The following is a 16,044-nucleotide window of genomic DNA, read 5'->3' as shown; positions in this document are numbered from 1 at the left end:
GATTTAGAATACAAATAAGGAGAACAAGCCTCCCCATTCTTATGAACTTTATAGAATAAAGAGGGACACTTAGGGCCCCACACTGGGGAGAGAGGAATTGATTGGCAAAGCCAGTGACGGGACCAGAATGGAGATTGAATCCCCTTGAAAGAGCCAGAATGGAGGAGGAGTTGCAGCATGAATAAGGCTGTTTAAAAAGAGGATGGAGAAAACAAGCCTCCCTTGTCCTGTCTTGTGATTTCCTGAAGCAGACATCCTCCCCTTTTTACCCTGCTTATTCAAGGGTAAACGTGATCCACTCTCTGTCTCTTCCTCTCTAATCCACTCTGAAAATAACAGCTACCTACAAGCAGAAAATGAAGAAAAAAACAAAAGCAACATGTAAAGCAGAGGAAAAAAACTATATGTGGAATCATGTGATTTGTTGTCATGCTTTACATTCGCAAAAATGATGGAAAGAAGGTTAGATGAAACAAAAAAATAAATAAATAAATAAAAATGCAGTAGAAATGCACATACCGAATGCCTGGGTTAAAAAAAAAAAAAAAAAAAAAATCAACCCAAAATTAGAGAACGACTTATTTTGGTGTTTTAACACATTGCATCTGAATCAGTTCCTCACACCTGAGTGAGCAACGAAATTGGAATTTTTCGAAATAAAAATGAAAGATGTACAGTTTCCTCCAAGGTTGTGCAGTTAACTATGTTACCTGCCATTTTACAGAATTTTTTGGAAGCAAAATGCTCAGAAATATCAAAGAAAAGAGTCTTTTGCTATTTTAACGTAGTGAAATACTCCCACTTCATCACATCAAATATAATTTTATTGAGCTTTTTTGTGAACATTTTTCCCAGTGAAGCATGAAACTGTACCAGAAAATAACGCAAAGTTTTGTAATTTATTGCATTTCACTTTGAGACTTAATGACTTTCAAGAAAAAAAAAAACTGTTAAAACAAAGACTTTTTTTAATAGTGTAGCAAAATATTCATACTACAAAGTGTTGATTTTTTTCATATTGGTTACTACTACTATTTTGTGACCTCTGCTGTAGTTGATGTAATACTGCAGCTCCACTTCAGTGAGGACTGGACGTCAAAATAATTTTATTCTGTAAATGCATAAAGTGCATTGATTCCATAAATTATGTCAAGTACAATATGAAAGTGATGTAAACCTCTGACAGTAGACCATTGTTGTCTCTTTTGGTATAAGGACAGGGTGTTTACTAGAGTTAGCAATTCATGTATTTAGTATATGAGGCTGTGGGTTTTATTTAGGATGTCTATATTTCATCGTGGCATGGGACGGCAGCTTGTGTGTCCTTCAGACAGTGTTCATTGTTTGTTCTACCATCTAATATTTTCTTTTATGGTGATGAACCTTTGGTATAAATCACTCCCCCCTATCAAATCCACTTTGGTGGAGCTCGGGGAAGAAGAGGACGCCATTATTCCTTCAAAGCTGCAACACTTCCGCTGTCTACGGCCTACTCTGACCCTCATGTGGGCAGATAGGCTGAGCTTGTCCTCTGATCGAGAACAACTGGTACATTGTTCTCAAATTATGCAGAAAATAGTCGGCTATCCATGCAAAATATCATCTGTGGTCATTATTAGTTGTGTTCCACTGTAGAAAGTAAGTGTAAAAGCTTCCAACGGCCTCCACCAAACATAAAAGTCAATCACTGTAACTGGAGCTTTGTGACGCCTGACAATATGCATTTTGCATTTCTTACCCCAAGGCTTTCTATGATGTTGTGAGTTGCGCCCGTGAGTCCTATTAGTACATCTTTAAAGGCCAACCTCTGAGCAAATGCAGTCACATCCTCAGTACCAGTGTGGGACTGAATGGTTGATGGTCCCCATCCAGTTGTTACACCATCCCCGCGCCTCTCCGCCAAATTATTTGGCTCTCCTTGTGATGGCATTGAACTGTTTCCGACGTCAAACAGTTCTCTTTGGGCCAGAGTAACAGTTATTAACCAAACGCATTATCTCCTCCCAAGCTAATTTAACTTCATCTGCCCTCAGTGGCTTATTTACAGCACTGGGAAAAAGAAAAAAAAAAAAATGTGTTCCTGGTGAGTCAGCACTTTTCGCACATGAACATTAGTGTATTCTTGAGAGAAACTTTCCTTGTGTGGTAAATGCCTCCGACCGCTCTCTGCAGCTTCCATATTTAACTGAAAGAGCAGTCATGTGTAGAGTCGGCATCTTTTCAGGGGAAGAATGAGAGTGTATCTGATTCCTAATCCCAGTCCATTTCTGGCTGTGCAGCTGGTTCACTGCACCACATGACTCCCACCCCGAAAATACCACAAGTCCATCACCCAGCCCCATCTGGACACCGCTTTCCACCAGTGTGCATCGATTCAGAAAGATGGGGCCCAGAGATTGTGAAGGGTGCTCGCAGGGCTTTTATTCAGATTTTCAATCTGTCATCCTTTCTTGTCATAACGACACACACATTTTTTCACTTAAGGAAAGCAAAACTTTTCCATTCTAACTTCTTATTAACCAAACAAACACGTCTTTAAATAAAAGGAGATATTTCACACCACAGAAGAGGAAAATATCCTTGATATTTAAGATTTCAGTGGTTACGGTGACTCATACTTGTCCAGTTTTCCTGTATTTTTATGCCCTATTGTTGCTCGGTCAACCAGGGTCGCGTTTATCCGGCAATAAACTTTTATTTAACGCATGATGATGTTCAGATGGTAAAACCTCACCGAGCAAACAAATAGACAATCTGGTGCGAGATGAAACTCATGCGGCGGCAGTATATGATAGATGGATATAAATGTGCAAATAAAAACTTGAATCCCCCCAAAAAAAGAAGCGCAGGGGATTTACTCTCATCATGTGGCCATATGAATGTAAATGTGCTCACAGCAGGGGGTTTCGGGGCTTCGCACAGCCGCCGTGCCTCAGGTGGTAGAAATGAGTGGGCCCACGGGTCAACTGCCGAGTTGATTTCCATGGTAGTGGAACGGGTGAGAACACACACTGACTTCAGTGTTATGGTTCAGTTTGTAACAGCAAATGGGAAGAACAAAATTGGTCATCATTATAAAGCACAGGCAGTCTTCAGGGACGTACGTAGGATTGATTCTGACTGCATGAAGTATTGGTTGGGTATTCGTTATTGGTTTAGTTCAGCCGTAAAATGCAGTCGTGATCGCTAAAAAAAAAACAGTGAGCAAAAACAATACTTTCTGAACATTACATAAACCTGTGGTCCTCAAACCTGGAAACTTCCACTGGAGAAAAGATTCAGCTCTCCCACCTCCTGAAAACACTGTAGCAGAGGCTAAAACCAATTAACGATGGTGTGGTTCACAAAGGAGACACTTTTACTCCTAATAAGAGGATCATTTATGGATTCTTATTGTTTTTGTTATTATGTCTATTTATTTTTTTAAACCCGCAGCCACAGTTTTAAAAGAAAATGTTTTAAGAGGCACTTAAACTCATCCTAACAAGACACAGATATACCTCTGTATCTCTCATGATTGCAGAAGCCAGAACATTAACGTTTGCTGCTGCTTTTTCTTCAACTACAGACATAGTAACGATGATTTTGTGTATTAAGTTCATAGTTTATATATATTAGCCCAAGTTTTGCAGTGTAACCGTATTTTCAAATTTATTTAATTTTTGCAAAGAATGACTTCATATACCACGGGAAGGAGCAGACCTACAAATATCACAGTTTGAGCATCAGTAAAACAAACCCAAAAGACATTTTGATTTGCTGATAAGTGGCAACCACAGCTTCTAAAATACTTCAGAATACGTGGTTTAATTGAAATTCATTGCTTTTATTTATATGCTTGCGCAGTCTTGTATTCAAGTCCAATATTTCTAGTTCTTGCATAATCACTGTTTTGATTGACTGCTAAATGAAGATTAAAAAAAAAGACTTTATATAGGTGATCAGTGTGGAGTTAGAATCTTCTTCCTGTAGGTGGGTTTATGATTTTATATTGATCACAGTAATGATGCATGATGGACTGGAAACATGTCCAGAATGAACTTTCCTCCCTTGATTGTTGGATAAATGGTGATATGATGGATGAATTGTTGGATTTTATTTCTAGTAGTTCATTGATTGTTTTATGATGCTAAAGTAACCTTAAAGTACTTATATCAGGTCATATATGTGAAAATAGTGTTAAGCAATTAGCTTCACGCAGGCCTGGTAGTGTGAAAGAGCTTCACTATTCTCACTTAACAGCTGAAATTCCATCATAATAAGCTGGAAGACCTTTAATGTGGCAATGTAATCACTCCGAGTTACACGAGTCGGTTCAAATTAGCCTCTCTTTAAATAATGAAATGCTGAATTATTTTAAGGTGTCATTAGAAACTGACACAACAATTTTAACGAGGACTTGGCGAAAAAGGAAAATAAACTAAAAGTAACCCTATCAGTGCGTCAGTGTGATTGCTTTTACTTTGACAATGAAGCAGCTCATCATGTATTTAGCTGAAAAAGATTAGGCCCATTAAATTTTCCCTGCTCTTTTATGATGTGTTATTGTCTAATAAAGCATGAAAAGTGGGGGGGAGGAATTTTGCATGCGGCAGCACTTTGTGGCACAGTGTTGCTCCACGGCCAGGGGCCAAAGTTCCTAAACGCAATTACTGATGAATATCTTTTCCTTATCGGTAACTAGGAGCATTAATTTCACTGCCAAATACTATAGTTTATAGTCACGTACAGTGACTAATTTTTATTTATTATATAAATGTTTTCCACAGGGTACGACCCAGTGTGACAATTAACTAAAACATTATTCTCCATTAATACAGTATGGTTGAGCAATATTTCAAAGGCCAGAGAGTGTGATGAGGCATGTTGGTGTCAGTAGGACCAGATTAAATTATTCCACTGAGCAGCCCCTCGGCCCCTGTGGGGATTCTGCCGCAGTGGCATAGAGAGGAGAGGTCGAAGGTTAACAAGAACAATGCATTGTGGTCATTTTATTAAAAAGGAGGAGGAAAACTCACTCTCAAAAAAAACCTCTTGGTCTTTTTTTTTTGTTGTTGTTGTAAATGTCAGACTATTACTCAAAGTTTAACCCCATTGTGTCACGTAGAAAACGTCTAATGTAAACAGTCAGATTTCTATTATCTGCTCTCTTTTGTTCAAAAACTCACACTATGAGTCCTGTTTAAATCTTCAACTCTTTTTCAGTCTGCAGTTTTGCTTGATTGGCCCCCAAGGAGCAATTAGTAAGACAAAATCTTACAATATACCAAAAAAAAAAAAGAAGAAGAAAGTCAGACATATCAGACTGCTGGTCAGGTGCACCACAGCAAGTGAATAAAGTCATGTGGTCTAACAGTGTTTCCCAATCTGTGGGTCAGGACAAACTGTGCTGATTTTCTCTTGTTTGCCAGATGGTAGATTGAATTCTGTGGCATTTATTCTCCAAATTAAAAAGCAATAAAAGAGCGTGCTTTTTCACTATCGTATTTGGCTCAGATGCAGCTTTCCAGCCATTACTTCTCCCACCTCTTGCTCTGTTCCTCCCCCTTTCCAACCCCTCTGCCCTGCGAGTCGCAACCTTGGTGGAGGTTCCGTTCACCTGTGTGTGCCGTCACGTTAGGCATGCTGGTGTACAGGTGGTGACAACACTGGACGGAGTTTATTGCATCCTTCATAATGTCCACCTAGCAAAAATACAAAGGTTTTTGATGAAGTCGTGATCAAGATTTTGAAGTCAGAGTTTGTAGTGTTGCCATGCATGTTTTGTTTGTGTCCTGGGAAGTCACCAAATTTTTCGTTTTGGGTCTTGAGCTGAAAGACTTTGGCAGCCCCTGCTTGAACAGACTGTGAACGGGCAGCAGAGGGGTTTAGGAGGTGGTTTTGGTTTAGGAGGCTTATGGCCAGAGAAACAAATGTAGCTTTCCTTGTATCAGTCTGACAGTCTGGAAACAGGATGCAGGGAATTTAGGTGAAAAATCACATGTTTTGATGTTATTTTTAGGGGATTTGATCTTCTAAATAACAGCAGTCTTACTCGCTCAATATCTATATTATATGTTGACATTGCAATAAAGGAATTAATTTGCAGTATGTCGTGCAGCTCTGATAAATACTACCTGGATGTTAGCCACTGGAATGCATTGGTTGAAAACTGTGCTGGGTCCTGCAGACCTGCTGTTTAAACATCATTACAAAGATTTCAAAGAATTGTCAATGTTTTTACAGCACATTTTACCGATCCTCAGAATCTGCTTCGCTCGATACATTTAAAAACAGAACATATTCATAAACACAGTTTCATATTCAGTGTTGTATTCTATTTTCTATTGTGGCATGGCAGTAAGAAAAAATGTATCATGCGTGCATGGCTGATGTAACAGGGTCAAAGCGACGCCTTATTTTGTGTTTGATAGAAAAAAAAAGAGCAACATTTTGCACCACATTGTTTTTCACAATTCATGAAGGCAGTGGTTGAAAGTTTCTTCTTGCAGTAATTGACACCACTGGGTAAAGGGAGACGGCGTGCCTCCACATTAGTGGCTAGGTGTCATAACATATCATAAAGCACTCCTCTAACCTTGTCAGAACTTATCATTGCACCAATTACATTACAAAAAGACAGCCGCGTACGGTAGCTGCGAATGGACTTCTTGCTCATCTGCAAAAAAAAACAAAAAAACAAAAAAAATTATATGGGAAGACACAATGTGTTTTTTTTTTTTTTTTTTTTTTTAAAGAAGAATCCAGGAAGCCATCAAGGGTGAACAATCCAAGAGCGTGCAGAAAATAAATACACATCACGTCACAGTAAAGCGACAATGACAAGGGCACTCTCTTATTTGTTCAGTACAAGACAATTAACCTAACTCCATGACATCTTCTTGTACTGTTAAAATAGACTTTGTCATGTAACAGCTCTCCTTTTCTCCTCCTCCTCCCCCCTCCCCCCCTCCCCCCTCCCCTCCTACCCTCTTTTCTCTTCTCTTCCCATCAGGTCTCCACACAATGGAGCGAGAATGAACAGAGAGCGGCTTAAAAAAAAGCATGAACTGGAGGTTTATTGAGGTCATCTGCTTCCTGTTTATATGGGACCATATAACAGTTCAGTCTTCCCGCCAGGACCCGTTGGCCACTGAACAACATGTCACCAAGCAATATGACTGGCTCATCTCTGACCGTGGACCTTTCCACCACTCTCGGAGTTATCTGTCCTTTGTGGAAAGATTCCGTCAAGGATTTACGACCAGATATAAAATTTATAGGTGAGTTCACTTTCTGCCTGTGTACTGATGCCACTCATGCTTTTTAGGAGAATGTTTGTTTTAGTCGTTGGGCTATTTTCAGATTGAACTGAGAACTGCAAAAAGCTCAAGTATGTACTTTTTTTTTAACCCTATCAAGTACACTCTTTTTTATATTTAGATGCTTTCCATTCAAGCACAATGATTTTCTTTATTATATATCAGTGAAGTAGAACTTAGCTTTAATCATTTTGTATTTTCTTTTTTTATATATTTTTTGGCTCAGCTGATAGAGTGGGAAGTCTCTCAATCGGAATGTTGCAGGTTTGATGCCCTATCCTATCCCTATGAAATTTATTCATCGATATTAATCTTTTCCATTTGCAGGAGTGGCGTCGCAAACATTTTCTCAGCACCGGAAAGAAGTAATTGTGCAACACTGTAGTTATGCTCACATTTACTTTTTTTCTTAAACATTTGTTGTTGCACCTTTTTTACTGAAGTAAATTATTCTTACACTTACTGTTCATATCTGTAGTTCTATGAAAGAAAAGCATATGAGTATTTATGGTAACTTTATACCAATAAGTGAGTTTAAGATGCTCTATGGTTGCAATACCAGCTGTTTTCAAAAGAAATGTATTCATAAACAAGTGATGACCAGAAGAAACAGCAAAAACGGTTTATATTTCGGGCTGCTAATACCTCACAACTACTGCGAACACAGGTTAATGCTAATGTAATGTGCTCCTCCTCCAGTAAACATGAACGTTGGCGATCATTAAGGCTCGCAGCAAGACGGAGAGAGACAACATGATTTATGACAAAAGAAATAAGGTCAGCAATAAGCTAATAAGAGACTGTAATGCTGCGACTGGTTTTATAGCAGTAATCAAATACTAGTGCACATCTTCTAAAAGTAGCGCTGATTATTGTGTGGCACTCGCCGATTCCCAACACTGAAAACAACGACAGCTCCCTTTCATTAGTCATTTTTTCAGTATTGTTGTTATCATAGGCAGATATGGCTCTGACAAAGTTATAAAAATGATCCATTTGGATGACACATGGTAGTTACAGAAGAATGATGATCTCCAGGGCAGCAGAGAGAGAGCTTCCATGGCTTTTAGTTATTATTCATCATCCTAACATTCTGGATCCTTCACAAAATGCAGCTTAAATGTGTTTTCTCTCCTCATGATGCGATCTCAATCCACGCACCAAAACGGTTCTTAACTTGATAGAGCGTAAATAATTCACAGCTGAGAAGCAGCACAGTAAAAGGCTCAAAATGTTTTAAGTCACATGGCAGATAAATCATGCTCAAGGAGCAGTTTCATTCATGAGATCTCACACTTTTTCATTTTCACACACATCAAAATCCACAGACAATTAACTCTTGCTTTCTGTTAAACCTAACCCTGACCTTTGCTCGAATCGTTGAAGAGTATCATGTCTTAAATCAATGATTACTGATTTCTGTCAGCGTTCAATCTCTGTCTCTCCACCTGTACTTGCATCGAGTTCTTTATTCAATCATTGCAACGACATCCAGTCTCTCTGGTGAGCAGGTTTCCCGGCTTTCCAGCACAGATCTTCTCATGGCTCACGTGCAGCGGCTGATGTACAGAAATTGGATAGCTAGAAACTCTCTTTCCGAATGACGGGCTTTGATTTCGGTGGATTCTTCAGTAGCCCGCTAACTCTGAATTACAGAGCAGAGTAAGAGAGTCATTTGCCACATTCTTTGGCAGTTCTTTCACAGAGTTTGCTCTCCCTCGTTTGCTTCCATCTCTCTCAGTAAGTTGCCACAGGCCCCGGTCCCTACTGGCTTTCGTGCCTTGATATTGTCACATGAACAGTAAACAATGCATTTGCATAATGTGTAACTTGACAGAGCAGGATGTTGCACGGAGACGTGAATCTCAGAGGCGAAACTTCAAGAAGCCGCTTTCCGTTAGACACTGCGCAGCCGTCGAGTGCTTTCTCTGATGCCGCAGTGATTTATTAAAACAGAGTGTGTGTGTGTGTGTGTGTGTGTGTGTGTGTGTGTGTGTGTGTGTGTGTGTGTGTGTGTGTGTGTGTATTTGTGTGTGTTTGTATGTTTGGTGCTGCTGGGAATAATCCGTGGCCCAGGTGGCTCCTCTTGTTTCTCAATCTTAACAAACCGTTGGTGGCATCAAATCCAGCCTTCAGTGCAAACTATCCCTTACAATTAAACATTAGGAGTGTGACAAATCACATCTAATTTCCATTAAATATTTGGTGACAACAATCAACCGAGACTTTAATAGATTTCTTTTTTTTTGCTGTTTTTTTTTTCTTCCCAGCAACAGCCTGATGCGCGTCTTCCCTTTAGTAATGACTTGTAAGACGAAATGAAAGGTACTTTTTTACCCTTGTCTATAGATTGTGTAAATAATGATATTTCATAGCTGAGTCAAAGGTGTGAAATGCTCCCCACAGGCCCAATTGCCTTTCGAGAATTTCATCCCGACCCGAACCACCAGTTAATTTAAGTGATTAGTACTTCTTCAGCCAGTCGGGGGGGAGGAAATCAGTGACATCAGCTGGTGTAGTGTTTGGTTGAAATGAAATCATACATACCCTCCGTCCTCCTTGGCACATGATTGCCCAGCCGTGCTCTACTCTAACAACCAATGAGGACTGAATCGCTTTGTAAATTTCCCCGGAGACTTTCTCTGCCTCAACGATTTAGTGGTGGAAAGTGGTTGAATCAGATTTGCGGAGAGACAAAGCATCCATTCCTTTCGGGTTCACTTATCAAGAGAGATTACCCCGGAGGCACGCCGCGTGGACAATGCCAACCTGATCAGCAACAAACAAATCTGCCCCATCTTTAATAACATGGGCACTGTGCCTAATTTGAAGGATAAATACAGAATTAGGAGGTTCCAGCCTCTTGCCGAACGCTCTAAAAAGGTCACTGTCACTTGAAGGGGAAAGACGGACCGCAAGGCACCAATTATCCTTCCTCTCTCGTGTCTCTTAAAGAAATTATCCGAGTGTGCTTTGTAAAAGTTATTGTTGGGTCTTGTCACTGCTGATTGCAATCTTGCAGTCGCATCTATGTTTTTCTTGTTCACGCACAAGTGTGCATTTCCTGGATGGTGTTCATCAGTCACAAGAAAGCCACTTTCACTGCTTCCTGCCGTACCAGTCCCCCGGCTAAGTACAGCTTCCGTTCGTGTTTTCAGTTGTTGGTGACTTTCAGTGGCCTGTTTTGCTCACACCAGCATCCCTCGTTCTCTTGCTTGTACTCCATTATGGGGTCGAATGTGTTTCAGATGACGTGTGTTCTCAGTTTGGTCTTTGTTCGCGCAGCTCTATCACAGGTTCTCGTGTGCTTGAGCAAAAAAATCCAATATAAATGCAAATCTGGCGGCCATTAATGCATTTTAAAGGCCTCAAATCAGCACTGCACTGTAATCAAAGAAGCAAGATGAGAGCTGTTATTTAGAATAAAAAATATTTATGAAAATGCATTGCTCTGATTGATCGCACTTTGAAAGGCTGCGCAGAAGTGAATGAATAGGGAGTTTTGATGGAGCTAATCTTGTCACAGAGCCACGGCTCATCAAAAGCTGAACGTGTACTCAAGGTTCAGAACCAAACTCTGCAGTGACCGGCCAAAAGAAATAAAAATGAGCCATTTAATTAAAGCCAACATGTTTCCTATTAGCATATCAAAGGAACCTCGGTGTTTCGACTGCATAAAACAGCTAAAACAGGCTTTAGATACACAAATTACTTTAAAACATATATTTTTCTTGGTTTCCATACAATGCCTCATATTGCCGATCTCAAAGGTAAACAGGTGTTTCCTACAAAAATAGAATGCAGTAGAAAAATGTAGAAAAAGCTCTGCAGCTGTTCAGACCAATTTTTGTCAAACTTGGACAATACTTACACTTTTTTTAAGCATTTCGATGACAGTATGTTCACTTTCTGCCTTACAGTGTTCCTCCATACTAACAGGCAATAATCAGTATTATTGACTGCATGTTATGGCAAACATTGCCATTTGTTGCACAAGTTGAAACTGGTGATTATCTTCCTATATGCAAGTGAATATTTATATTTTTGCGGTAAACATAAATAAATCAATTTTGAAAATGCAAAAATTTGTCATTTTAGATATTTTAACTGTAAAATGTAGTGAAAGAAAATCTGTTTGAGAAATGTGCTTGGAGCTGAGCGCATACATAAAACAAAAGACACTTTGTAATTTACTTTTTGATTTCTAATGACCCAAGGTTATGCATTCATGAACCAAAATTTCCAGTAATTACCACTGTCACAGTTTGAGTTTTTTGACATAAGTTTAGCTCACTTTCACAGATAAAAGATCTTTTTGCAGGCTTTGACAAGAAACACATGCAAGCAAATTATGCAGATTTCAAATGAAAATTCTCATCATATTAATTATTTCTAACTTTATTCATTACTCAGGCAACCACTTGATCAGCACTAAAATCTGAATAATCTGTAGATATGATTTGCATGTGCATAAAAACATATTTTATTCAGTCTCTAATTCAAGCCGTTCATCAAACGGCTGGCTTCGAGTTGCTTCCTCTTTTCTGTTCCACATTTTTCTTCCAAGCTTTCTTTTAATTTGTGCAAGGCTTTGTCTCATATGGTCTGTTGCAGTGCTGCAATATGTTGCCATCTGTCAATCACAAAGCAAACAACAACAATGCATGAGGCTGAACACACAAACACACATGTTCATGATGAAAGCCATGTGTTGGGAGTGGATGTGTTTGTTAGTCTGCTGGTGCTGATCCGTGTGGCCCATTTGTTTTAAAAAGAAACAAGGTGTAACATTTGTCCGACTCAGGTCCCGAATTAGTTTGGATGAGCCATCTGTAATTGGATAGAGCGAGGGAAGGCGGATTTGATGTAGTCGGCAGGTTTGCTGAGAGAGAGGCTGCAGCAATGTTTAATTCAGCAGGCAGTAGCCAAAGGAAGAGCTGGAGAGAGAGAGAGAGAGAGGGAGTCGGCAAGTCAGGAAGGATGAAACGCGCTAAAGAAAGAGGACAGACATCCAGGGGTCTGGGATGCCATTAGGCAGGAAGGTGCTAAAAGTGTGTGATAAAGGAAAGGTGTGTAAGTGCTTGAGACATGGAAGCAGGTCCGATGAGTTCAGTATCAAAACAAAAAATGGGGGAAGCGACAGGTGAGCTGACAGTGAGGTCATAGTCAAGGTGAGGAAAAACACAGCGGCACGGGAAATGGCTCCGATGACTGACTCAAAAATACCGTGTAGCCGAGTGCACTGCTCTACCGCAAACAACAAACTACTGAGGGCATGTATTATTAAAGCCTATTCTGCATCTCATCATGGCCGCACTTAGGAAATCGTGTGGTTTTCATCTGTCAAAATGTTTTCACTTACATTAATTTGGACACGCATTCTGGGAAAACTGCATATTTAACGATTTTTTTCTTTTTTTTCATTCATGCACTGCTCTGCCCGACGCCCAAATGCTAATACAGCAATGTTTTATTTATTTATCGCCTAATTTCTAATCATGAAAGGGTGACAGATGCAGTTTTCTAAGGACAGCTGTGGTGGAATCATGAAAACAATAATAGTGTGGACCTGTTATCCAGCCATTGACAATTTCTCAACAAGATTGATAACATTAACAGAAGACATGTTTTATTAATCTTTCAACCGCATTTCAAGTATCTTGCCAGTATTTTATTCTTGATTCATTTACAAAGCAGCCAAACTATTGCAGAAACTTTTCCACTGATACGGTCTTCTACACAGTAAAGCCATATGTCACCTCTTATATTGTATTGTCATTGAGCAGAACACAATAAAAGCACATCCCGGTGGCCTCGGGGTTCAACATGCTGACCGTTTAATTGTGGTGTCTCTGAGTCCAGCCAGGCATTTGGGTTGCAGGTCATTCCTCATTTGCTGTCAGCTTTCCAATGTGGCCGTCCGCAGATAATGCAACCAATACACACAAATCCAACTCAGCGTTGGACGAAAAAATAAGGAAACTCAGTGCCACGATCTGCATGGCTGCTTTAGAGAGAGCGAGGGGGAAAAAAGGGTTAAGTTCAGCTTACTGAACTTGATAGTAGTAATTAAAGCCAGCGGGTGGGTTAACTACAACCTGCTCCTTTTTCCTGTAGATAAGCCAGAAAAGAAAATCCTGCAGCGCCAGCCCTGAACCGAAGCACGTACATATATTTATTTATCTATATGTGGTGGTGATGCTGTTGCGGCACGATCGAGAAAATGCAGAAATCTGGCGACTCAGTCCCTCACAAGTAGCTTTGTTGTCGCGTCACTCCCTGTCGGCACACATGGATCAACATTTCCTGACCGAAGCTCTGCTGTTCTGAACACTCTTATCTACCAATCAGGCTGGGTCAGAGTCATCCACGATTAAATCTCCAGAGTTTCTATTGTTGGTGTATTTATTGCAGAGAAAACATCAGTTTTACTGTAATACCCTCATATTTCTCATTAAGGTTTTTTTTTTATTCCCTCATGGACGACTCAAACACATACTCACACACTCCCCCTGTTATCATCGTGCTACACTACAATTACAATCAATAGAGCACCGCTGATACTGGGTGTGGGTCTGCATTTCTTCGGCTGTGTAGGTTTGCGACAATCAACCGGAGCAAATACGGGGAGGGACTCGACGCCGCTTTCCTTCTCCAACCCAGTGGTAAAAAGCCCCCGCTGTGGGATGACTTAATTACTGGCAAGGAAGGGATGGTAATTAGAGGAGAAACAGGAGGCTAGAAGAAACTGTCAGGGTTAAGTACTGACTAATTCACTGCGTGGGACGCCTATGCCACTCTCCCATGAGACTGGCAATACAGCGTCGCCACAACAGCAACGAGCCCTGAAGAAGAGACAATGGAGGAGGCATACTTCAAGATACGGTTTCCGCAATGTGGCGATCCAAGCTGTTAAATTATATGAAATATTTCCCCACTCCTACTCCTGCTGGAGTAACATCAGAGAGATGTTTCTGATGATAAAAATAATTGGCAGGGATTTTTTTATTTTTATTTTTATTTTTTTTTTTAAATGTATTTAGCTTTGCCACGGTTGGCTTTTAATCCACACATGCAAACCCAAAGAATTCACCCTCTGCTCTCTGTGACTTCCTCAATTTTTGATTCACATTTTATGCTTTAATAATGCTATCCACCCACACAGGAGTTCTTTGGCTGATTAGATCGTGTTTCAGGTTAAGGCTTGACGGAGCCGAGGTCTGAGGTCTGCAAACTCCATATATTTAACAAAGTGGAAGCTGATAGTTGTGTTCGTGCCAGCAGCTGGAACGCAACTAACATAGAAGGGTCAAGGAGATGTCAGTCAAGCGTGACGTCTGCAGACACTTCAACATGCTGGAAAAAAAAAAAAAGAAAATCAGGCAGTGTAGCACGGCTTGCATGTGGGCGTTGTCAGATAGAAAACATGTAGAAAATAAAAAAATCAAAATTCAGAGTCACTATACAGTGCATTTCAGTTATTTCAGTCAACACACTGTTAAAAAGCCAAAGTAACTTTAAAAGTACTGTGGAACCTTTGAAATAAAACAAATAATCACAATCACTGCATTCACCATGAGACAATTTTCCTGAGTGTCTAAATGACCGAGACACATTATGTTCCAGCAGTTTCTCCTTCAAATACCTCAGCAGAGGCGTCTCTCCACGTCCAGAAGTCAACACACGGCTTTGCTGTTTTATATGACCTACACGAACAAGAAAAAAAAAGGTTTATTCTCATCCCTCAGCACATCTGAGTCAGTTCTCTTGCAGCAAAACAGAAATTGTTGAACGTGATAACCTGGCTGTGTGCAGTTATTCCTACATGAAAATGACTCGTCTCGTGTTATTTTGAGTAGCTCTTTGCTATTGTGGCCTGAAGGATTTGGGCAGCTTTTTTGTTTGTAGTGATCAGAAGAAAACACATTTTGCAAGAAGATGTATACTGAATTTTGTTTTTATCTGATGAATGAAACAAGGCTTAATGAAACAACACTGATGAAAAAGTAGCTTTTAATAACTCCTATTTGACACTTTGATGCTATTGTTGGAATCTGAAAAGCTCCTGAAGTTCATGTACACAGCACATGTAAAAGGTGTGAGGCTTGCTTTCCTATCCTGTAGACAACTTCCCTCAACTGAGATCATGGTGTCGATGTAGATATTTTAACAATAAAACTGATCCTAAAGACACATTTGGTGAAATACACACTTTTCATCTTTTTTTTTTTTTCGGTTTGTTCCACTGCACACATCACTGACAAACTGTAATCATTGGATACGAAGCTTATTTTAGCATTATAGACTCATTGTTAAATATTTATCATCGAACTGGAGAGAAAAGATCAGCTTTTTATTAGGAGGGAAATTACTCCAGTCCATTATCTAATTTTTCTTTTTTTCCCGACATTTTTAAATACCTGGAGAAAAAAACCTTCTTCTCACTGTGTCTCATCTCACCATGTGTAATGTAAAATCAGATAATAGGGCAGTGTTGAAAAATTATACCAACCTGCTGTGTCTCATTAAAGAAACGTCAGGTTAAATTGACCCAGTGGAGGTCTGTTTTAAATGAATCATTTTCAGCTTATGTGTTCAGTGAAACCATGTTGTTTCAGATATTCTTTACAGATGAATCAAAGCAAGAATGATCCGAGCAGAAGGAGTGGTATTTCACATCAAATCAGTCAGATCTTTCACTTTAAAGTGTTTCCAAAGTGAGTTTGAGGAGGAGAGGACACAG

The 16,044-nt window shown here is 39.8% G+C and overlaps 1 protein-coding gene across 1 annotated transcript in view; it reads left to right on the top strand.

Annotated features, from left to right (window-relative positions):
* The window catches only part of brinp1 (bone morphogenetic protein/retinoic acid inducible neural-specific 1), a 124,270-nt gene that overhangs the window by 21,217 nt on the left and 87,009 nt on the right, over positions 1–16,044 (top strand). Inside the window, exon 2 of the mRNA XM_030085199.1 lies at positions 6,995–7,262. Coding sequence (XP_029941059.1) covers positions 7,045–7,262 — 218 coding nt within the window. The 5' untranslated portion in view covers positions 6,995–7,044. The remainder of the gene's footprint in view (positions 1–6,994; positions 7,263–16,044) is intronic.

Source organism: Salarias fasciatus, assembly GCF_902148845.1.
Source record: "Salarias fasciatus chromosome 7 unlocalized genomic scaffold, fSalaFa1.1 super_scaffold_4, whole genome shotgun sequence".
NCBI lineage: Eukaryota > Metazoa > Chordata > Actinopteri > Blenniiformes > Blenniidae > Salarias > Salarias fasciatus.
This window is presented reverse-complemented; position numbering and strand designations above follow the sequence as displayed.